Source organism: Cherax quadricarinatus, unplaced genomic scaffold, assembly GCF_038502225.1.
Source record: "Cherax quadricarinatus isolate ZL_2023a unplaced genomic scaffold, ASM3850222v1 Contig171, whole genome shotgun sequence".
NCBI lineage: Eukaryota > Metazoa > Arthropoda > Malacostraca > Decapoda > Parastacidae > Cherax > Cherax quadricarinatus.
In genome coordinates, this window is record NW_027195197.1 from 235,608 (window position 1) to 260,730 (window position 25,123).

At 43.1% G+C, this 25,123-nt stretch overlaps 1 protein-coding gene across 3 annotated transcripts in view; it reads left to right on the forward strand.

Moving 5' to 3' along the window:
* The window catches only part of LOC138851241 (outer dense fiber protein 2-like), a 182,455-nt gene that overhangs the window by 133,351 nt on the left and 23,981 nt on the right, over positions 1-25,123 (forward strand). For all 3 annotated transcript variants that reach the window (XM_070080143.1, XM_070080142.1, XM_070080144.1), the window contains one exon: positions 21,227-21,323. In XM_070080143.1, the coding sequence (XP_069936244.1) occupies positions 21,227-21,323 (97 nt within the window). The remainder of the gene's footprint in view (positions 1-21,226; positions 21,324-25,123) is intronic.

The window sequence follows — 25,123 nt, forward strand, 5'->3', positions numbered from 1 at the left end:
TATAACACTGGCACTACAGCACTGACAATACAACACTGGCACTACAACACTGGCACTACAACACTGGCACTACAGCACTGTCACTGCAGTACTGGCAATACAACACTGGCACTACAGTATTGGAACTACAACACTGGCACTACAGCACTGGCAATACAACACTGGCACAACACTGGCACTACAGTATTGGAACTACAACACTGGCACTACAGCACTGGCAATACAACACTGGCACTACAACACTGGCACTACAACACTGGCACTACAACACTGGCACTACAACACTGGCACTACAGCACTGGCAATACAACACTGGCACTACAACACTGGCACTACAGTATTGGAACTACAACACTGGCACTACAGCACTGGCAATACAACACTGGCACTACAACACTGGCACTACAACACTGGCACTACAACACTGGCACTACAGCACTGGCAATACAACACTGGCACTACAACACTGGCACTACAGTATTGGAACTACAACACTGGCACTACAGCACTGGCAATACAACACTGGCACTACAACACTGGCACTACAACACTGGCACTACAGCACTGTCACTGCAGTACTGGCAATACAACACTGGCACTACAGTATTGGAACTACAACACTGGCACTACAGCACTGGCAATACAACACTGGCACTACAACACTGGCACTACAACACTGGAACTACAACACTGGCACTGCAATACTGGCACTACAACACTGGCACTACAACACTGGCACTACAACACTGGCACTACAACACTGGCACTACAACACTGGCACTACAACACTGGCACTGCAATACTGGCACTACAACACTGGCACTACAACACTGGCACTACAACACTGGCACTACAACACTGGCACTACAACACTGGCACTACAACACTGGCACTACAACACTGGCACTACAACACTGGCACTACAACACTGGCACTACAACACTGGCACTACAACACTGGCACTACAACACTGGCACTACAACACTGGCACTACAACACTGGCACTACAACACTGGCACTACAACACTGGCACTACAACACTGGCACTGCAATACTGGCACTACAACACTGGCACTACAACACTGGCACTGCAATACTGGCACTACAACACTGGCACTACAACACTGGCACTGCAATACTGGCACTACAACACTGGCACTACAACACTGGCACTGCAATACTGGCACTACAACACTGGCACTACAACACTGGCACTGCAATACTGGCACTACAACACTGGCACTACAACACTGGCACTACAACACTGGCACTGCAATACTGGCACTACAACACTGGCACTACAACACTGGCACTGCAATACTGGCACTACAACACTGGCACTACAACACTGGCACTACAACACTGGCACTGCAATACTGGCACTACAACACTGGCACTACAACACTGGCACTGCAATACTGGCACTACAACACTGGCACTACAACACTGGCACTACAACACTGGCACTGCAATACTGGCACTACAACACTGGCACTACAACACTGGCACTGCAATACTGGCACTACAACACTGGCAGTACAACACTGGCACTACAACACTGGCACTGCAATACTGGCACTACAACACTGGCACTACAACACTGGCACTGCAATACTGGCACTACAACACTGGCACTACAACACTGGCACTACAACACTGGCACTACAACACTGGCACTACAACACTGGCACTACAACACTGGCACTACAACACTGGCACTGCAATACTGGCACTACAACACTGGCACTACAACACTGGCACTACAACACTGGCACTACAACACTGGCACTACAACACTGGCACTACAACACTGGCACTACAACACTGGCACTACAACACTGGCACTACAACACTGGCACTACAACACTGGCACTGCAACACTGGCACTACAACACTGGCACTACAACACTGGCACTACAACACTGGCACTACAACACTGGCACTGCAATACTGGCACTACAACACTGGCACTACAACACTGGCACTGCAATACTGGCACTACAACACTGGCACTACAACAATGGCACTACAACACTGGCACTGCAATACTGGCACTACAACACTGGCACTACAACACTGGCACTGCAATACTGGCACTACAACACTGGCACTACAACACTGGCACTACAACACTGGCACTGCAATACTGGCACTACAACACTGGCACTACAACACTGGCACTGCAATACTGGCACTACAACACTGGCACTACAACACTGGCACTACAACACTGGCACTACAACACTGGCACTACAACACTGGCACTGCAACACTGGCACTACAACACTGGCACTACAACACTGGCACTACAACACTGGCACTACAACACTGGCACTGCAATACTGGCACTACAACACTGGCACTACAACACTGGCACTACAACACTGGCACTACAACACTGGCACTACAACACTGGCACTACAACACTGGCACTACAACGCTGGCACTACAACACTGGCACTACAACACTGGCACTACAACATTGGCACTGCAACACTGACGCTAAAACATTTGCACTGCATTAGAAACACCACTTGATCTTCAGTATAATCAGTATAACACTGTCACTGCAACACTCTATCACAAACAACACTGGCACTGCAACACTGTAACACAAACAACACTGGCACTGTAACACAAACAACTCTGGCACTGTAGCACAAACAACACTGGCACTGTAACACAAACAACACTGGCACTGTAACACAAACAACACTGACACTGTAACACAAACAACACTGGCAGCGCAACACTGTAACAGAAACAACACTGGCACTGCAACACTGTAACACAAACAACACTGGCACTGTAACAAAAACAACACTGACACTGCAACACTGTAACAGAAACAACACTTGCACTGCAACACTGTATCACAAACAACACTGGCACTGCAACATTGTAACACAAACAACACTGGTACTGCAACACTGTGACACAAACAACACTGGCATTGCAACACTGTAACACAAACAACACTGTCACTGCAGCACTGTAACACAACACTGGCACTGCAACAGTGTAACACAAACAACAATGGCACTGCTACGCTGTAACACAACACTGGCACTGCTACGCTGTAACACAAACAACAATGGCACTGCTACACTGTAACACAACACTGGCACTGCTACTCTGTAACACAACACTGGCACTGCTACGCTGTAACACAAACAACAATGGCACTGCAACACTTTAATACAAACAACACTGGCACTGCAACACTGTAACGCAAACAACACTGGCACTGCAACACTGTAACTCAAGCAACACTGGCACTGCAACACTGTAACTCAAGCAACACTGGCACTGCAACACTGTAACACAAACATCACTGGCACTGTAACACTGTAACATCGGCACTGCAACACTGTAACACAAACAACACTGACACTGTAACACAAGCAACACTGGCAGTGCAACACTCTAACACAAACAACACTGGCAGCGCAACACTGTAACATAAATAACACTGGCACTGTAACACAAAAAACACTGGCACTGCTACACTGTAACACAAAGAACACTGGCAGTGCAACACTGTAATACAACACTGTCACTGCAACACTGTAACAAAAACAACACTGGCACTGCAACACTGTAACACAAATAACACTGGCACTGCAACACTCTAACACAAACAACACTGGCACTGTAACACAAACAACTCTGGCACTGTAGCGCAAACAACACTGGCACTGTAACACAAACAACACTGACACTGCAACACTGTAACACAAACAACACTGGCACTGCTACAATGTAACACAAACAACACTGGCAGCGCAACACTGTAACAGAAACAACACTGGCACTGCAACACTGTAACACAAACAACACTGGCACTGTAACACAAACAACACTGACACTGCAACACTGTAACACAAACAACACTGGCACTGCTACACTGTAACATAACACTGGCACTGTAACACAAACAACACAGGCAGTGCAACACTGTAACACAACACTGGCACTGCAACACTAACAAAAACAACACTGGCACTGCAACACTGTAACATAAACAACACTGGCACTGTAACACAAAACTCTGGCACTGTAGCACAAACAACACTGGCACTGTAACACAAACAGCACTGGCGCTGCAACACTGGCACAACACTTGCACTGCATCACTGGCACTACAACACTGGCACAACACTTGCATTATACCACTGACACTACAACACTGGCACAACACTTGTACTACACCACTGGCACTACAACACTGGCACAACACTTGCATTACACCACTGACACTACAACATTGGCACAACACTTGTACTACACCACTGACACTACAACACTGGCACTACAACACTGGTACTACAACACTTCCACTTCACTACACTACAACACTGCAGCAGTTACAACACGGGAACTGCAACACAGGCACTACAGTGGAAGCGACACTGGCGCTACAACACTGGCACTACAACACTGATACTACAAATCTGACACTACAACACTAGCTGTACAACAATGGCACAACAACACTTGCACTACAACAGAAGCAACACTGGCACTTCAATACTGCCACTACAAGATTGGCACTACAACAGAACCAACACTGGCACTTCAATACTGCCACTACAAGATTGGCACTACAACAGAACCAACACTGGCACTTCAATACTGCCACTACAAGATTGGCACTACAACAGAACCAACACTAGCACTGCAATACTGTCTCTACAACACTGGCACTACAACAGAAACAACACCGGCACTACAACACTGGCACTACAATACTGCTACTACAACACTGCTACTACAACACTGGCACTACAACACTGATACTGCAACACTGGCACAACACTGGCACTACAACACTGGCACTACAACACTGGCACTATAATACTGCTACTACAACACTCCTATTACAACACTGGCATTAAAACACTGATACTGCAACACTGGCACAACACTAGCACTACAACACTGGCACTACAGCACTGGCAATACATCACTGGCACTACAGCAGTGGCACTACAACACTGGCACTACAGCATTGGCACTACAGTACTGGCAATACAACACTGGCACTACAATATTGGCACTACAACACTGGCACTACAGCACTGGCACTGCAGTACTGGCAATACAACACTGGCACTATAGTATTGGCACTACAACACTGGCACTACAGCACTGTCACTGCAGTACTGGCAATACAACACTGGCACTATAGTATTGGCACTACAACACTGGCACTACAGCACTGTCACTGCAGTACTGGCAATACAACACTGGCACTACAGTATTGGAACTACAACACTGGCACTACAGCACTGACAATACAACACTGGCACTACAACACTGGCACTACAACACTGGCACTACAGCACTGTCACTGCAGTACTGGCAATACAACACTGGCACTACAGTATTGGAACTACAACACTGGCACTACAGCACTGGCAATACAACACTGGCACTACAACACTGGCACTACAACACTGGCACTACAGCACTGTCACTGCAGTACTGGCAATACAACACTGGCACTACAGTATTGGAACTACAACACTGGCACTACAGCACTGGCAATACAACACTGGCACTACAACACTGGCACTACAACACTGGCACTACAGCACTGTCACTGCAGTACTGGCACTACAACACTGGCACTACAACACTGGCACTACAACACTGGCACTACAACACTGGCACTACAACACTGGCACTACAACACTGGCACTACAACACTGGCACTACAACACTGGCACTACAACACTGGCACTACAACACTGGCACTACAACACTGGCACTGCAACACTGGCACTACAACACTGGCACTACAACACTGGCACTACAACACTGGCACTACAACACTGGCACTACAACACTGGCACTACAACACTGGCACTACAACACTGGCACTACAACACTGGCACTACAAGACTGGCACTACAACACTGGCACTACAACACTGGCACTACAACACTGGCACTGCAACACTGGCACTACAACACTGGCACTACAACACTGGCACTACAACACTGGCACTACAACACTGGCACTACAACACTGGCACTACAACACTGGCACTACAACACTGGCACTACAACACTGGCACTGCAACACTGGCACTACAACACTGGCACTACAACACTGGCACTACAACACTGGCACTACAACACTGGCACTACAACACTGGCACTACAACACTGGCACTGCAACACTGGCACTACAACACTGGCACTACAACACTGGCACTACAACACTGGCACTACAACACTGGCACTACAACACTGGCACTACAACACTGGCACTACAACACTGGCACTGCAACACTGGCACTACAACACTGGCACTACAACACTGGCACTACAACACTGGCACTACAACACTGGCACTACAACACTGGCACTACAACACTGGCACTACAACACTGGCACTACAACACTGGCACTACAACACTGGCACTGCAACACTGGCACTACAACACTGGCACTGCAACACTGGCACTACAACACTGGCACTACAACACTGGCACTACAACACTGGCACTACAACACTGGCACTGCAACACTGGCACTACAACACTGGCACTACAACACTGGCACTACAACACTGGCACTACAACACTGGCACTACAACACTGGCACTACAACACTGGCCCTACAACACTGGCACTACAACACTGGCACTACAACACTGGCACTGCAACACTGGCACTACAACACTGGCACTACAACACTGGCACTACAACACTGGCACTACAACACTGGCACTACAACACTGGCACTACAACACTGGCACTACAACGCTGGCACTACAACACTGGCACTACAACACTGGCACTGCAACACTGACGCTAAAACATTTGCACTGCATTAGAAACAACACTTGATCTTCAGTATAATCAGTATAACACTGTCACTGCAACACTGTATCACAAACAACACTGGCACTGCAACACTGTAACACAAACAACACTGGCACTGTAACACAAACAACTCTGGCACTGTAGCACAAACAACACTGGCACTGTAGCACAAACAACACTGGCACTGTAACAAAAACAACACTGGCACTGCAACACTGTAACACAAACAACACTGGCACTGCAACACTGTAACACAAACAACACTGGCACTGCAACACTGTAACACAAACAACACTGGCACTGCAACACTGTAACACAAACAACACTGACACTGTAACACAAACAACACTGGCACTGTAGCATAAACAACACTGGCACTGTAGCACAAACAACACTGGCACTGTAACAAAAACAACACTGACACTGCAACACTGTAGCACAAACAACACTGGCAGCGCAACACTAACAGAAACAATACTGGCACTGCAACACTGTAACACAAACAACACTGGCACTGTAACAAAAACAACACTGGCAGCGCAACACTCTAACATAAACAACACTTGCACTGCTATAATGTAACACAAACAACACTGGCACTGCTACACTGTAACTCAAAACACTGGCACTCTAACACAAACAACACAGGCAGTGCAACACTGTAACACAACACTGGCACTGCAACACTAACAAAAAGAACACTGGCACTGCAACACTGTAACATAAACAACACTGGCACTGTAATACAAACAACTCTGGCACTGTAGCACAAACAACACTGGCACTGTAACAAACAGCACTGGCGCTGCAACACTGTAACACACAAAAAAACACTGGCCCTGCAACACTGTAACACAAACAACACTGGCGCTGCAGCACTGTAACACAAACAACACTGGCGCTGCAACACTGTACCGCAAAAGAAAACACTGGCCCTGCAACACTGTAACACAAACAACACTGGAACTGCTACACTGTAACACAAACAACACTGGTACTGCAACATAAACAGCACTTGAACTACATTATAAGCAATACAACACCGGCACTGCAACACTGTAAGAGTAACAACACTGATACTACATCAATGGCATTACTACACAACACTTGTGCTACAACAGAAGCAACACTTACTACAAGACTGGCACTACAACATTGGAACTGCAACACTGGCATTGCAACACTAGAACTGCAAGACTAGCACTACAACACTGGCACTACGACTTTGGTATTAAACCACTGGCATTACAACACTGGAAGTGCAACACTGGCATTGCAACACTGGAACTGTAACACTGGCACTACAGCACATTACAGCATTGGAACTAAAACACTGAAATACAACACTGGCACTAACACACTGAAACTACAACACTAGCACTACAACACTGGTACCACATCACTGGTGATACGACACTGGTACTACAACAATGGTACTACAATAGACAGTACTGGTGGCTATTACGCAGTGACTTACAATGACCTACACACGAACCAGCTAGTGGGTTAGTTGTGCCTTGTTCCAGTCCTGATATTGTGGGTTAGTTGTGTCTTGTTCCAGTCCTGATATTGTGGGTTAGTTGTGGCTTGTTTCAGTCCTGATATTGTGGGTTAATTGTGGCTTGTTCCAGTCCTGATATTGTGGGTTAGTTGTGGCTTGTTCCAGTCCTGATATTGTGGGATAGTTGTGGCTTGTTCCAGTCTTGATATTGTGGGTTAGTTGTTGCTTGTTCCAGTCCCGATATTGTGGGTTAGTTGTGGCTTGTTCCAGTCCTGATATTGTGGGTTAGTTGTGGCTTGTTCCAGTCTTGATATTGTGGGTTAGTTGTGGCTTGTTCCAGTCCTGATATTGTGGGTTAGTTGTGGCTTGTTCCAGTCCTGATATTGTGGGTTAGTTGTGGCTTGTTTCAGTCCTAATATTGAGGGTTAGTTGTGACTTGTTCCAGTCCTGATATTGTGGGTTAGTTTTGAATTGCTTTAGTCATGGTATTGTGGGTTAGTTGTGGCTTGTTCCAGTCTTGATATTGTGGGTTAGTTGTGGCTTGTTCCAGTCCTGATATTGTGGGTTAGTTGTGGCTTGTTCCAGTCCTGACATTGTGGGTTAGTTGTGGCTTGTTTCAGTCCTGATATTGTGGGTTAGTTGTGGCTTGTTCCAGTTCTGATATTGTGGGTTAGTTTTGAATTGTCTTAGTCATGGTATTGTGGGTTAGTTATGGCTTGTTCCAGTCTTGATATTGTGGGTTAGTTGTGGCTTGTTCCAGTCCTGATATTGTGGGTTAGTTGTGGCTTGTTCCAGTCCTGATATTGTGGGTTAGTTGTGGCTTGTTTCAGTCCTGATATTGTGGGTTAGTTGTGGCTTGTTCCAGTCCTGATATTGTGGGTTAGTTGTGGCTTGTTCCAGTCCTGATATTGTGGGTTAGTTGTGGCTTGTTCCAGTCTTGATATTGTGGGTTAGTTGTGGCTTGTTCCAGTCCTGATATTGTGGGTTAGTTGTGGCTTGTTCCAGTCTTGATATTGTGGGTTAGTTGTGGCTTGTTCCAGTCCTGATATTGTGGGTTAGTTGTGGCTTGTTCCAGTCCTGATATTGTGGGTTATTTGTGAACTATTGTAGTCATGGTATTGTGGGTTAGTTGTGGCTTGTTCCAATCTTGATATTGTGGGTTAGTTGTGAACTATTGTAGTCATGGTATTGTGGGTTAGTTGTGGTTTGTTCCAATCTTGATATTGTGGGTTGTGGCTTGTTCCAGTCCTGATATTGTGGGTTAGTTGTGGATTGTTCCAGTGTTGATATTGTGGGTTAGTTGTGGCTTGTTCCAGTCCTGATACTGTGGGTTAGTTTTGGCTTGTTCCAATCTTGACATTGTGGGCTAGTTGTGGCTTGTTCCAGTATTGATATTGTGGGTTATGGCTTGTTCCAGTCCTGATATTGTGGGTTAGTTGTGGCTTGTTCCAGTCTTGATATTGTGAGTTGTGGCTTGTTCCAATCCTGATATTGTGGGTTAGTTGTGGCTTGTTCCAGTTCTGATATTGTGGGTTAGTTGTGGCTTGTTGCAGTCTTGATATTGTGGGTTGTGGCTTGTTCCAGTCCTGATATTGTGGGTTAGTTGTGGCTTGTTCCAGTCCTGATATTGTGGGTTAGTTGTGGCTTGTCCCAGTCATGATATTGTGGTTTAGTTGTGGCTTGTTCCAGTCCTGATATTATGAGTTAGTTGTAGCTTGTTCCAGTCCTGATATTGTGGGTTAGTTGTGGCTTGTTCCAGTCAAGATATTGTTGGTTTATTGTGGCTTGTTCCAGTCCTGATATTGTGGGTTAGTTGTGGCTTGTTCCAGTCTTGATATTGTGGGTTAGTTGTGGCTTGTTCCAGTCCTGATATTATGAGTTAGTTGTGGCTTGTTCCAGTCCTGATATTGTGGGTTAGTTGTGGCTTGTTCCAGTCCTGATATTATGAGTTAGTTGTGGCTTGTTCCAGTCCTGATATTGTGGGTTAGTTGTGGCTTGTTCCAGTCCTGATATTGTGGGTTTGTTGTGGCTTGTTCCAGTCTTGATATTGACGGTTGTAGCTTGTTCCAGTCCTGATATTGTGCGTTGTGGCTTGTTCCAGTCCTGATATTGTGGGTTAGTTTTGGCTTGTTCCAGTCTTGATATTGTGGGTTAGTTGTGGCTTGTTCCAGTCTTGATATTGTGGGTTAGTTTTGGCTTGTTCCAGTCTTGATATTGTGGGTTAGTTGTGGCTTGTTCCAGTCCTGATATTGTGGGTTAGTTGTGGCTTGTTCCAGTCTTGATATTGTGGGTTAGTTGTGGCTTGTTCCAGTCATGATATTGTGGGTTAGTTTTGAATTGTTTTAGTCATGGTATTGTGGGTTAGTTGTGGCTTGTTTCAGTCCTGATATTGTGGGTTAGTTGTGGCTTGTTCCAGTCCTGATATTGTGGGTTAGTTGTGGCTTGTTCCAGTCCTGATGTTGTGGGTTAGTTGTGGTTTGTTCCAGTCCTGATATTGTGGGTTAGTTGTGGTTTGTTCCAGTCCTGATATTGTGGGTTAGTTGTGGCTTGTTCCAGTCCTGATATTGTGGGTTAGTTGTGGCTTGTTTCATTCCTGATATTGTGGGTTAGTTGTGGCTTGTTCCAGTCCTGATATTGTGGGTTAGTTGTGGCTTGTTCCAGTCCTGATATTGTGGGTTAGTTGTGGCTTGTTCCAGTCCTGATATTGTGGGTTAGTTGTGGCTTGTTTCAGCCCTGATATTGTGGGTTAGTTGTGGTTTGTTCCAGTCCTGATATTGTGGGTTAGTTGTGGCTTGTTCCAGTCCTGATATTGTGGGTTAGTTGTGGCTTGTTTCAGTCCTGATATTGTTTGTTAGTTATGGCTTGTTCCAGTCCTGATATTGTGTGTTAGTTGTGGCTTGTTCCAGTCCTGATATTGTGGGTTAGTTGTGGCTTGTTTCAGTCCTGATATTGTGGGTTAGTTGTGGCTTGTCCCAGTCCTGATATTGTGGGTTAGTTGTGGCTTGTTCCAGTCCTGATATTGTGGGTTAGTTGTGGCTTGTTCCAGTCTTGATATTGTGGGTTAGTTGTGGCTTGTTCCAGTCCTGATATTGTGGGTTAGTTGTGGCTTGTTCCAGTCCTGATATTGTGGGTTAGTAGTGGCTTGTTCCAGTCTTGATATTGTGGGTTAGTTGTGGCTTGTTCCAGTCCTGATATTGTGGGTTAGTTGTGGCTTGTTCCAGTCCTGATATTGTGCGTTAGTTGTGGCTTGTTTCAGTCCTGATATTGTGGGTTAGTTGTGGCTTGTTCCAGTCCTGATATTGTGGGTTAGTTTTGAATTGTTTTAGTCATGGTATTGTAAGTTAGTTGTGGCTTGTTCCAGTCTTGATATTGTGGGTTAGTTGTGGCTTGTTCCAGTCATGATATTGTGGGTTTTTTGTGGCTTGTTCCAGTCCTGATATTGTGGGTTAGTTGTGGCTTGTTTCAGTCCTGATATTGAGGGTTAGTTGTGGCTTGTTCCAGTCCTGATATTGTGGGTTAGTTTTGAATTGTTTTAGTCATGGTATTGTGGGTTATTTGTGGCTTGTTCCAGTCTTGATATTGTGGGTTAGTTGTGGCTTGCTCCAGTCCTGATATTGTGGGTTAATTGTGGCTTGTTCCTGTCCTGATATTGTGGGTTAGTTGTGGCTTGTTCCAGTCCTGATATTGTGGGTTAATTATGGCTTGTTCCAGTCCTGATATTGTGGGTTAGTTTTGAATTGTTTTAGTCATGGTATTGTGGGTTAGTTGTGGCTTGTTCCAGTGTTGATATTGTGGGTTAGTTGTGGCTTGTTCCAGTCCTGATATTGTGCGTTAGTTGTGGCTTGTTCCAGTCTTGATATTGTGGGTTAGTTGTGGCTTGTTCCAGTCCTGATATTGTGGGTTAGTTGTGGCTTGTTCCAGTCCTGATATTTTAGGTTAGTTTTGAATTGTTTTAGTCATGGTATTGTGGGTTAGTTGTGGCTTGTTCCAGTCTTGATATTGTGGGTTAGTTGTGGCTTGTTCCAGTCTTGATATTGTGGGTTAGTTGTGGCTTGTTCCAGTCTTGATATTGTGGGTTAGTTGTGGCTTTTTCCAGTCCTGATATTGTGGGTTAGTTGTGGCTTGTTCCAGTCTTGATATTGTGGGTTAGTTGTGGCTTTTTCCAGTCCTGATATTGTGGGTTAGTTGTGGCTTGTTCCAGTCCTGATATTGTGGGTTAGTTGTGGCTTGTTCCAGTCCTGATATTGTGGGTTAGTTTTGAATTGTTTTAGTCATGGTATTGTGGGTTAGTTGTGGCTTGTTACAGTCTCGATATTGTGGGTTAGTTGTGGCTTGTTCTAGTCCTGATATTGTGGGTTAGTTGTGGCTTGTTCCAGTCCTGATATTGTGGGTTAGTTTTGAATTGTTTTAGTCATGGTATTGTGGGTTAGTTGTGGCTTGTTCCAGTCTTGATATTGTGGGTTAGTTTTGGCTTGTTCCAGTCCTGATATTGTGGGTTAATTGTGGCTTGTTCCAGTCCTGATATTGTGGGTTAGTTGCGGATTGTTTCAGTAATGATATTGTGGGTTAGTTGTGGCTTGTTCCAGTCCTGATATTGTGGATTAGTTTTGAATTGTTTTAGTCATATTATTGTGGGTTATTTGTGGCTTGTTCCAGTCTTGATATTGTGGGTTAGTTGTGGCTTGTTCCAGTCCTGATATTGTGGGTTAGTTGTGCCTTGTTCCTGTCCTGATATTGTGGGTTAGTTGTGGCTTGTTCTAGTCCTGATATAGTGGGTTAGTTTTGAATTGTTTTAGTCATGGTATTGTGGGTTAGTTGTGGCTTGTTCCAGTCCTGATATTGTGGGTTAGTTGTGGCTTGTTCCAGTCCTGATATTGTGGGTTAATTGTGGCTTGTTCCAGTCCTGATATTGTGGGTTAGTTGTGGCTTGTTCCAGTCCTGATATTGTGGGTTAGTTGTGGCTTGTTCCAGTCCTGATATTGTGGGTTAGTTGTGGTTTGTTCCAGTCCTGATATTGTGGGTTAGTTGTGGCTTGTTCCAGTCCTGATATTGTGGGTTAGTTGTGGCTTGTTCCAGTCCTGATATTGTGGGTTAGTTGTGGCTTGTTCCAGTCCTGATATTGTGGGTTAGTTGTGGCTTGTTCCAGTCCTGATATTGTGGGTTAGTTTTGAATTGTTTTAGTCATGGTATTGTGGGTTAGTTGTGGCTTGTTCCAGTCCTGATATTGTGGGTTAGTTGTGGCTTGTTCCAGTCCTGATATTGTGGGTTAGTTGTGGCTTGTTCCAGTCCTGATACTGTGGGTTAGTTTGGCTTGTTTCAGTCCTGATATTGTGGGTTAGTTGTGGCTTGTTCCAGTCCTGATATTGTGGGTTAGTTTTGAATTGTTTTAGTCATGGTATTGTGGGTTATTTGTGGCTTGTTCCAGTCTTGATATTGTGGGTTAGTTGTGGCTTGTTCCAGTCCTGATATTGTGGGTTAGTTGTGGCTTGTTCCAGTCCTGATATTGTGGGTTAGTTGTGGCTTGTTCCAGTCCTGATATTGTGGGTTAGTTTTGAATTGTTTTAGTCATGGTATTGTGGGTTAGTTGTGGCTTGTTCCAGTCCTGATATTGTGGGTTAGTTGTGGCTTGTTCCAGTCCTGATATTGTGGGTTGGTTGTGGTTTGTTCCAGTCCTGATATTGTGGGTTAGTTGTGGCTTGTTCCAGTCCTGATATTGTGGGTTAGTTGTGGCTTGTTCCAGTCCTGATATTGTTGGTTAGTTGTGGCTTGTTTCAGTCCTGATATTGTGGGTTAGTTGTGGTTTGTTCCAGTCCTGATATTGTGGGTTAGTTGTGGCTTGTTCCATTCCTGATATTGTGGGTTAGTTGTGGCTTGTTCCAGTCCTGATATTGTGGGTTAGTTGTTGCTTGTTCCAGTCCTGATATTCTGGGTTAGTTTTGAATTGTTTTAGTCATGGTATTGTGGGTTAGTTGTGGCTTGTTCCAGTCTTGATATTGTGGGTTAGTTGTGGCTTGTTCCAGTCCTGATATTGGGGGTTAGTTGTGGCTTGTTCCAGTCGTGATATTGTGGGTTAGTTGTGGCTTGTTTCAGTCGTGATATTGTGGGTTAGTTGTGGCTTGTTCCAGTCCTGATATTGTGGGTTAGTTTTGAATTGTTTTAATCATGGTATTGTGGGTTATTTGTGGCTTGTTCCAGTCTTGATATTGTGGGTTAGTTGTGGCTTGTTCCAGTCCTGATATTGTGAGTTAGTTGTGGCTTGTTCCAGTCCTGATATTGTGGGTTAGTTGTGGCTTGTTCCAGTCCTGATATTGTGGGTTAGTTGTGGCTTGTTCCAGTCATGATATTGTGGGTTAGTTGTGGCTTGTTCCAGTCCTGATATTGTGGGTTAGTTGTGGCTTGTTCCAGTCCTGATATTGTGGGTTAGTTGTGGCTTGTTCCAGTCCTGATATTGTGGGTTAGTTGTGGCTTGTTCCAGTCCTGATATTGTGGGTTAGTTGTGGCTTGTTCCAGTCCTGATATTGTGGGTTAGTTGTGGCTTGTTCCAGTCCTGATATTGTGGGTTAGTTGTGGCTTGTTCCAGTCCTGATATTGTGGGTTAGTTGTGGCTTGTTCCAGTCCTGATATTGTGGGTTAGTTGTGGCTTGTTCCAGTCCTGATATTGTGGTTGAGTTGTGGCTTGTTCCAGTCCTGATATTGTGGGTTAGTTGTGGCTTGTTCCAGTCCTGATATTGTGGGTTAGTTGTGGCTTGTTCCAGTCCTGATATTGTGGGTTAGTTGTGGCTTGTTCCAGTCCTGATATTGTGGGTTAGTTGTGGCTTGTTCCAGTCCTGATATTGTGGGTTAGTTGTGGCTTGTTCCAGTCCTGATATTGTGGGTTAGTTGTGGCTTGTTCCAGTCCTGATATTGTGGGTTAGTTGTGGCTTGTTCCAGTCCTGATATTGTGGGTTAGTTGTGGCTTGTTTCAGTCTTGATATTGTGGGTTAGTTGTGGCTTGTTCCAGTCCTGATATTGTGGGTTAGTTGTGGCTTGTTCCAGTCCTGATATTGTGGGTTAGTTGTGGCTTGTTTCATTCCTGATATTGTGGGTTAGTTGTGGCTTGTTCCAGTCCTGATATTGTTGGTTAGTTGTGGCTTGTTCCAGTCCTGATATTGTGGGTTAGTTGTGGCTTGTTCCAGTCTTGATATTGTGGGTTAGTTGTTGCTTGTTCCAGTCCTGATATTGTCGGTTAGTTGTGGCTTGTTGTGGCTTGTTCCAGTCCTGATATTGTTGGTTAGTTGTGGCTTGTTCCAGTCCTGATATTGTGGGTTAGTTGTGGCTTGTTCCAGTCTTGATATTGTGGGTTAGTTGTTGCTTGTTCCAGTCCTGATATTGTGGGTTAGTTGTGGCTTGTTCCAGTCTTGATATTGTGGGTTAGTTGTGGCTTGTTCCAGTCCTGTTATTGTGGGTTAGTTGTGGCTTGTTCCAGTCCTGATATTGTGGGTTAGTTGTGGCTTGTTTCAGTCCTGATATTGTGGGTTAGTTGTGACTTGTTCCAGTCCTGATATTGTGGGTTAGTTTTGAATTGTTTTAGTCATGGTATTGTGGGTTAGTTGTGGCTTGTTCCAGTCTTGATATTGTGGGTTAGTTGTGGCTTGTTCCAGTCCTGATATTGTGGGTTAGTTGTGGCTTGTTCCAGTCCTGATATTGTGGGATAGTTGTGGCTTGTTTCAGTCCTGATATTGTGAGTTAGTTGTGGCTTGTTCCAGTCCTGATATTGAGGGTTAGTTTTGAATTGTCTTAGTCATGGTATTGTGGGTTAGTTGTGGCTTGTTCCAGTCTTGATGTGGGTTAGTTGTGGCTTGTTCCAGTCCTGATATTGTGGGTTAGTTGTGGCTTGTTCCAGTTTTGATATTGTGGGTTAGTTGTGGCTTGTTTCAGTCCTGATATTGTGGGTTAGTTGTGGCTTGTTCCAGTCCTGATATTGTGGGTTAGTTGTGGCTTGTTCCAGTCCTGATATTGTGGGTTAGTTGTGGCTTGTTCCAGTCTTGATATTGTGGGTTAGTTGTGGCTTGTTCCAGTCCTGATATTGTGGGTTAGTTGTGGCTTGTTCCAGTCCTGATATTGTGGGTTATTTGTGAACTATTGTAGTCATGGTATTGTGGGTTAGTTGTGGTTTGTTCCAATCTTGATATTGTGGGTTAGTTGTGGCTTGTTCCAGTCTTGATATTGTGGGTTGTGGCTTGTTCCAGTCTTGATATTGTGGGTTAGTTGTGGCTTGTTCCAGTCCTGATATTGTGGGTTAGTTTTGCCTTGTTCCAATCTTGATATTGTGGGTTAGTTGTGGCTTGTTCCAGTCTTGATATTGTGGGTTGTGGCTTGTTCCAGTTCTGATATTGTGGGTTAGTTGTGGCTTGTTCCAGTCTTGATATTGTGAGTTGTGGCTTGTTCCAGTCCTGATATTGTGGGTTAGTTGCGGCTTGTTCCAGTTCTGATATTGTGGGTTAGTTGTGGCTTGTTCCAGTCTTGATATTGTGGGTTAGTTGTGGCTTGTTCCAGTCCTGATTTTGTGGGTTAGTTGTGGCTTGTTCCAGTCCTGATATTGTGGGTTAGTTGTGGCTTGTTCCAGTCATGATATTGTGGGTTAGTTGTGGCTTGTTCCAGTCCTGATATTATGAGTTAGTTGTAGCTTGTTCCAATCCTGATATTGTGGGTTAGTTGTGGCTTGTTCCAGTCCTGATATTGTGGGTTTATTGTGGCTTGTTCCAGTCCTGATATTGTGGGTTGTGGCTTGTTCCAGTCTTGATATTGTGGGTTAGTTGTGGCTTGTTCCAGTCTTGATATTGTTGGTTAGTTGTGGCTTGTCCTGATATTGTTGGTGAGTTGTGGCTTGTTCCAGTCCTGATATTGTGGGTTAGTTGTGGCTTGTTCCAGTCCTGATATTGTGGGTTAGTTGTGGCTTGTTCCAGTCCTGATATTGTGGGTTAGTTGTGGCTTGTTCCAGTCCTGATATTGTGGGTTAGTTGTGGCTTGTTCCAGTCCTGATATTGTGGGTTAGTTGTGGCTTGTTCCAGTCCTGATATTGTGATATTGTGGGTTAGTTGTGGCTTGTTCCAGTCTTGATATTGTGGGTTAGTTGTGGCTTGTTCCAGTCCTGATATTGTGGGTTAGTTGTCGCTTGTTCCAGTCCTGATATTGTGGGTTAGTTGTGGCTTGTTCCAGTCTTGATATTGTGGGTTAGTTGTGGCTTGTTCCAGTCATGATATTGTGGGTTAGTTTTGAATTGTTTTAGTCATGGTATTGTGGGTTAGTTGTGGCTTGTTTCAGTCCTGATATTGTGGGTTAGTTGTGGCTTGTTCCAGTCCTGATATTGTGGGTTAGTTGTGGCTTGTTCCAGTCCTGATATTGTGGGTTAGTTGTGGTTTGTTCCAGTCCTAATATTTTGGGTTAGTTGTGGCTTGTTTCAGTCATGATATTGTGGGTTAGTTGTGGCTTGTTCCATTCCTGATATTGTGGGTTAGTTGTGGTTTGTTCCAGTCCTGATATTGTGGGTTAGTTGTGGCTTGTTTCAGTCCTGATATTGTGGGTTAGTTGTGGCTTGTTCCAGTCCTGATATTGTGGGTTAGTTGTGGCTTGTTTCAGTCCTGATATTGTGGGTTAGTTGTGGCTTGTTCCAGTCCTGATATTGTGGGTTAGTTGTTGCTTGTTCCAGTCCTGATATTGTGAGTTAGTTGTGGCTTGTTTCAGCCCTGATATTGTGGGTTAGTTGTGGCTTGTTCCAGTCCTGATATTGTGGGTTAGTTGTGGCTTGTTCCAGTCCTGATATTGTGGGTTAGTTGTGGCTTGTTTCAGTCCTGATATTGTGGGTTAGTTGTGGCTTGTTCCAGTCCTGATATTGTGGGTTTGTTGTGGCTTGTTCCAGTCCTGATATTGTGGGTTAGTTGTGGCTTGTTTCAGTCCTGATATTGTGGGTTAGTTGTGGCTTGTTCCAGTCCTGATATTGTGGGTTAGTTGTGGCTTGTTCCAGTCCTGATATTGTGGGTTGTGGCTTGTTCCAGTCTTGATATTGTGGGTGAGTTGTGGCTTGTTCCAGTCCTGATATTGTGGGTTAGTTTTGGCTTGTTCCAGTCCTGATATTGTGGGTTAGTTGTGGCTTGTTCCAGTCTTGATATTGTGGGTTAGTTGTGGCTTGTTCCAGTCCTGATATTGTGGGTTAGTTGTGGCTTGTTCCAGTCCTGATATTGTGGGTTAGTTGTGGCTTGTTTCAGTCCTGATATTGTGGGTTAGTTGTGGCTTGTTCCAGTCCTGATATTGTGGGTTAGTTTTGAATTTTTTAGTCATGGTATTGTGTGTTATTTGTGGCTTGTTCCAGTCTTGATATTGTGGGTTAGTTGTGGCGTGTTCCAGTCCTGATATTGTGGGTTAGTTGTGGCTTGTTCCAGTCCTGATATTGTGGGTTAGTTGTGGCTTGTTTCAGTCCTGATATTGTGGGTTAGTTGTGGCTTGTTCCAGTCCTGATATTGTGGGTTAGTTTTGAATATTTTTAGTCATTGTATTGTGGGTTATTTGTGGCTTGTTCCAGTCTTGATATTGTGGGTTAGTTGTGGCTTGCTCCAGTCCTGATGTGGGTTAGTTGTGGCTTGTTCCAGTTTTGATATTGTGGGTTAGTTGTGGCTTGTTCCAGTCCTGATATTGTGGGTTAGTTGTGGCTTGTTCCAGTCCTGATATTGTGGGTTAGTTGTGGCTTGTTTCAGTCCTGATATTGTGGGTTAGTTGTGGCTTGTTCCAGTCTTGATATTGTGGGTTAGTTGTGGCTTGTTCCAGTCCTGATATTGTGGGTTAGTTGTGGCTTGTTCCAGTCCTGATATTGTGGGTTAGTTTTGAATTGTTTTAGTCATGGTATTGTGGGTTAGTTGTGGCTTGTTCCAGTCTTGATATTGTGGGTTAGTTGTGGCTTGTTCCAGTCCTGATATTGTGGGTTAGTTGTGGCTTGTTCCAGTCTTGATATTGTGGGTTAGTTGTGGCTTTTTCCAGTCCTGATATTGTGGGTTAGTTGTGGCTTGTTCCAGTCCTGATATTGTGGGTTAGTTGCGGCTTGTTCTAGTCCTGATATTGTGGGTTAGTTTTGAATTGTTTTAGTCATGGTATTGTGGGTTAGTTGTGGCTTGTTCCAGTCTTGATATTGTGGGTTAGTTGTGGCTTGTTCCAGTCCTGATATTGTGGGTTAGTTGTGGCTTGTTCCAGTCCTGATATTGTGGGTTAGTTTTGAATTGTTTTAGTCATGGTATTGTGGGTTATTTGTGGCTTGTTCCAGTCCTGATATTGTGGGTTAGTTGTGGCTTGTTGCAGTCCTGATATTGTGGGTTAGTTGTGGCTTGTTCCAGTCCTGATATTGTGGGTTAGTTGTGGCTTGTTGCAGTCCTGATGTTGTGGGTTAGTTGTGGCTTGTTCCAGTCCTGATATTGTGGGTTAGTTGTGGCTTGTTCCAGTCCTGATATTGTGGGTTAGTTGTGGCTTGTTCCAGTCCTGATATTGTGGGTTAGTTGTGGCTTGTTCCAGTCCTGATATTGTGGGTTAGTTGTGGCTTGTTCCAGTCCTGATAATGTGGGTTAGTTTTGAATTGTTTTAGTCATGGTATTGTGGGTTAGTTGTGGCTTGTTCCAATCTTGATATTGTGGGTTAGTTGTGGCTTGTTCCAGTCCTGATATTGTGGGTTAGTTGTGGCTTGTTCCAGTCCTGATATTGTGGGTTAGTTGTGGCTTGTTTCAAACCTGATATTGTGGGTTAGTTGTGGCTTGTTCCAGTCCTGATATTGTGGGTTAGTTTTGAATTGTTTTAGTCATGGTATTGTGGGTTATTTGTGGCTTGTTCCAGTCTTGATATTGTGGGTTAGTTGTGGCTTGTTCCAGTCCTGATATTGTGGGTTAGTTGTGGCTTGTTCCAGTCCTGATATTGTGGGTTAGTTGTGGCTTGTTCCAGTCCTGATATTGTGGGTTAGTTTTGAATTGTTTTAGTCATGGTATTGTTGGTTAGTTGTGGCTTGTTCCAGTCCTGATATTGTGGGTTAGTTGTGGCTTGTTCCAGTCTTGATATTGTGGGTTAGTTGTGGCTTGTTCCAGTCCTGATATTGTGGGTTAGTTGTGGCTTGTTCCAGTCCTGATATTGTGGGTTAGTTGTGGCTTGTTCCAGTCCTGATATTGTGGGTTGTGGCTTGTTCCAGCCCTGATATTGTGGGTTAGTTGTGGCTTGTTCCAGTCCTGATATTGTGGGTTAGTTGTGGCTTGTTCCAGTCCTGATATTGTGGGTTAGTTGTGGCTTGTTCCAGTCTTGATATTGTGGGTTAGTTGTGGCTTGTTCCAATCCTGATATTGTGGGTTAGTTGTGGCTGGTTCCAATCCTGATATTGTGGGTTAGTTGTGAATTGCGTGTGTTCTCAGAGTATTGTGATTTGTATGCATTAGTTAAGCCCACACTTACGATATATTCAGCCCACACTTACGATAGATAGAACTTCCACTTACGATAGATTGAACCCACACTTACGATAGATTTATCTCACACTCGTGATAGAATGAACTATTTTCAGCCCAATATTGACTAAATCATTCAGATTGTATTGGAAAATCTATTGTAAAGTATAGATTGTAAATTCTATTGTAAATTCTATTGTAAACTCTTAAATTTTATTGTAAATTACCTTCTTTTGCAGTAAATGAGATAATTTGGTTAATATTTTTAGCTGATGTTTGAAAAAATCTCTCTCTCTCTCTCACTCTCTCTCTCTCACTCTCTCACTCTCTCACTCTCTCTCTCTCTCTCTCTCTCTCTCTCTCTCTCTCTCCCTCTCTCTCTCTCTATATATATCTCATTCTTATTCTCTTTCCTACTACACTAATGATCTCCTCTATTTTCAGGAACTAGAGCTGAGAATAGAGACACAGAAGCAGACTCTAGCAGCTAGAGATGAGAGTATTAAAAAGCTCTTAGAGATGCTCCAGCAGAAAGGAATAGGTGAGTTACCCTCAGCGCCCGCTCCGCCTGGTTCCAATATTCTCTCTTCTCTTGCCTACTGACTTCCTTTAAACTCTTTTGAAAAACTGTAAACACGATGTTTTGTGTTTTCAAATATGTCAGTGTCTCAAGGGCAGGTTTAGATGTGCCTCTAAGTAATTTAGATGTTGATATAGGCTTGTGGTAGGTCTAGAGGAAGTTTAGAATTTGTATGATTGGTTTAATGAGGTTTAAAGTCTGTCTACTACACCACTAACCAACCAGTCTAAATGACTGGTTGGTTAGTGGGGTTGAAGTCTATCTGCTACACCAGGTTCATTTACACTGGTTGGTTAATGGAGTTTAGGGTCTATCTACAACGCAAGGGTCATTAAGACTGGTTGATTAATAGGGCTTAAAGCCTATTACACCAAGGTCATTAAGACTGGTTGGTTGGTTAATGGGTTTAAATTCTATCTATTACACCAGGGTTATTATGGTTGGTTGGTTACTGGGGTTTAAATTCTATCTACTACATCATGGTCATTAAGACTGGTTGGTTGGTTAATGGGGTTTAAATTCTATCTACTACACCAGGGTCATTAAGGCTGAATGCCAACTGTATACTTCTCAGTGTACATACACTGTGTATACATTCAGTAAAGTGAGGGATAACTGTTAAAATGTCAAGCAAAAATTTAGGCATAACAGAGTTAAATTGACTGTGTATTTAGGTATTACTATATTAAATTATTAGTATATACATATAACTACGTTATATTATTAATATTTAGGTATAACTACGTTATATTATTTAGGTATAACTACGTTATATTATTTAGGTATAACTACGTTATATTATTAATATTTAGGTATAACTACGTTATATTATTAATATTTAGGTATAACTACGTTATATTATTAATATTTAGGTATAACTACGTTATATTATTAATATTTAGGTATAACTACGTTATATTATTTAGGTATAACTACGTTATATTATCAATATTTAGGTATAACTACGTTATATTATCAATATTTAGGTATAACTACGTTATATTATCAATATTTAGGTATAACTACGTTATATTATCAATATTTAGGTATAACTACGTTATATTATCAATATTTAGGTATAACTACGTTATATTATCAATATTTAGGTATAACTACGTTATATTATCAATATTTAGGTATAACTACGTTATATTATTTAGGTATAACTACGTTATATTATCAATATTTAGGTATAACTATGTTATATTATTAATATTTAGGTATAACTACGTTATATTATTATAGTTGCTATTTTCATTGACAAATCACTGACTTAGGCCTATTTAGGTTTTATATTTTATTAAACATTTTAAATGAGGCCTATATAGGCAGTGTTTTATATTTTGAACACTCATTTAGGCCTATCTAGGCAGCTTTGTCTTATTAAATACTGATGCTCATATAGGCCTATGTAGGCTGTGTTTTATAAACCACAGAATGGTTTTTCAGGTAAGGATCTAAGTGGTTTTTATGACTGTTTTATGATATAGTTTAAGATCACTCATAAACCAGAATTTTGATAATCTGGTTTATTTATAAACCAGAATTTTGATAATCTGGTTTATTTATAAACCAGAATTTTGATAATCTGGTTTATTTATAAACCAGAATTTTGATAATCTGGTTTATTTATAAACCAGAATTTTGATAATCTGGTTTATTTATAAACCAGAATTTTGATAATCTGGTTTATTTATAAACCAGAATTTTGATAATCTGGTTTATTTATAAACCAGAATTTTGATAATCTGGTTTATTTATAAACCAGAATTTTGAAAATCTGGTTTATTACTCTTTTATGGGTTTTAATTTTTTTCGTTTTTCTGTTTTTTTTTCTCCCGGTATTTCTGTTTCCTGTTTTTTTTTTATCTTTTCCGTTTTTCCTGTTTTAGTTTTTTCCGCTTTTTTCTGTTTTTTTGCTCTCTTTTATTTTTTCCTGTTGTTTCCCTATTTTTTTCCGTTTTTCCTCTGTTTTTTCCCCTGTTTATTCATTTTTTCCGTTATTCCTCCTGTTTGTTTTTTCCTTTTACCATTTATTTCTGTTTTGCCTGTTCTTCCTTTTTTTCTGTTTTTTCTTTCTTTTACTGTTTTTCCCGTTTTTCCCGTTTTTCCCGTTTATCCATCTGTTTGTCCCTCCTATTTAATCAGTTATTTTTAACATAACCCTAATAGGCCTATATAACCCTGCACTATCATTAGCAGAATTTTAATAGGCCTTCCTATCCTGTTTTGCTATTGTTAGCAGATTCTGCATAGGCCTAAATCCTGTTGATATATATTTGACTGGCCCCATTGATAGGCCTCTCCCTGCTATTGTTAGTGGTTCCCAAATAAGCTTACTACTATCAATCAGGTACTGAGTAGGCCTACTCCTATTAGCACTGTCCAACAGAGGCCTACCCTTATTAACAGTAGCACCATGTCCCAGATAAGCCTATCCTCACTTCTCACTTTTATGACTTAGAAACAGTTAGGCCTACTCTTGTGCCTGCATTAGCAGCAAAGCCTGTATAAGCCTGTTCTTATAAGCCTCTTCTCAGAGCCAGGGTTAGGCTAGGCCTAACCCTGGCATGATAACATGTTCTTGGGCTCTTGCTAGGCCTAACCTGTCATATGGTGACATGTTATCATGCCCTCAGTAGACCTACTCATGTCGCGATTGTTAGCAGGTCCCAAATAGGCCTAATTTAATATTAGCAAAGCCTATATAGCTTACTACATACACCTTTAGCATAGGTTCTAGATAAGCCTACTTCTAACATTGCTAGCAAATGCTGCCTAGGCCTCCATCCCAGATAGGCCTACCTCTATAGCATTGTTAGCAAATTTGGATAGTGTGAGTCCCAAGTAGGCCTACCTCCTTAACATTAGCCAATCCTTCGTAGGCTCTCATGTAATATTGTTGGTGTAGGTCCCAGATAGGCCTATCTCAAACATTTTTAGCATATCCTGAATAGGCCTCCCAGATAAGTCTATTATGTAATAGTGTTTGTACGGCTCAAAGATAGGCCTACCTCTAACATTATATATCCTGCCTAGGCCTCCATATAATAGTGTTAGGCTGGGTCACAGCTAGGCCTACCTCTAACATTGTATATCCTGCCTAGGCCTCCATATAATAGTGTTAGGCTGGGTCACAGCTAGGCCTACCTCTAACATTGTATATCCTGCCTAGGCCTCCATATAATAGTGTTAGGCTGGGTCACAGCTAGGCCTACCTCTAACATTGTATATCCTGCCTAGGCCTCCATATAATAGTGTTAGGCTGGGTCACAGCTAGGCCTACCTCTAACATTGCATATCCTGCCTAGGCCTCCATATAATAGTGTTAGGCTGGGTCACAGCTAGGCCTACCTCTAACATTGCATATCCTGCCTAGGCCTCCATATAATAGTGTTAGGCTGGGTCACAGCTAGGCCTACCTCTAACATTGCATATCCTGCCTAGGCCTCCATATAATAGTGTTAGGCGGGGTCACAGCTAGGCCTACCTCTAACATTGTATATCCTGCCTAGGCCTCCATATAATAATGTTAGGCTGGGTCACAGCTAGGCCTACCTCTAACATGGTATATCCTGCCTAGGCCTCCATATAATAGTGTTAGGCTGGGTCACAGCTAGGCCTACCTCTAACATTGTATATCCTGCCTAGGCCTCCCTATAATAGTGTTAGGCTGGGTCACAGCTAGGCCTACCTCTAACATTGTATATCCTGCCTAGGCCTCCATATAATAGTGTTAGGCTGGGTCACAGTTAGGCCTA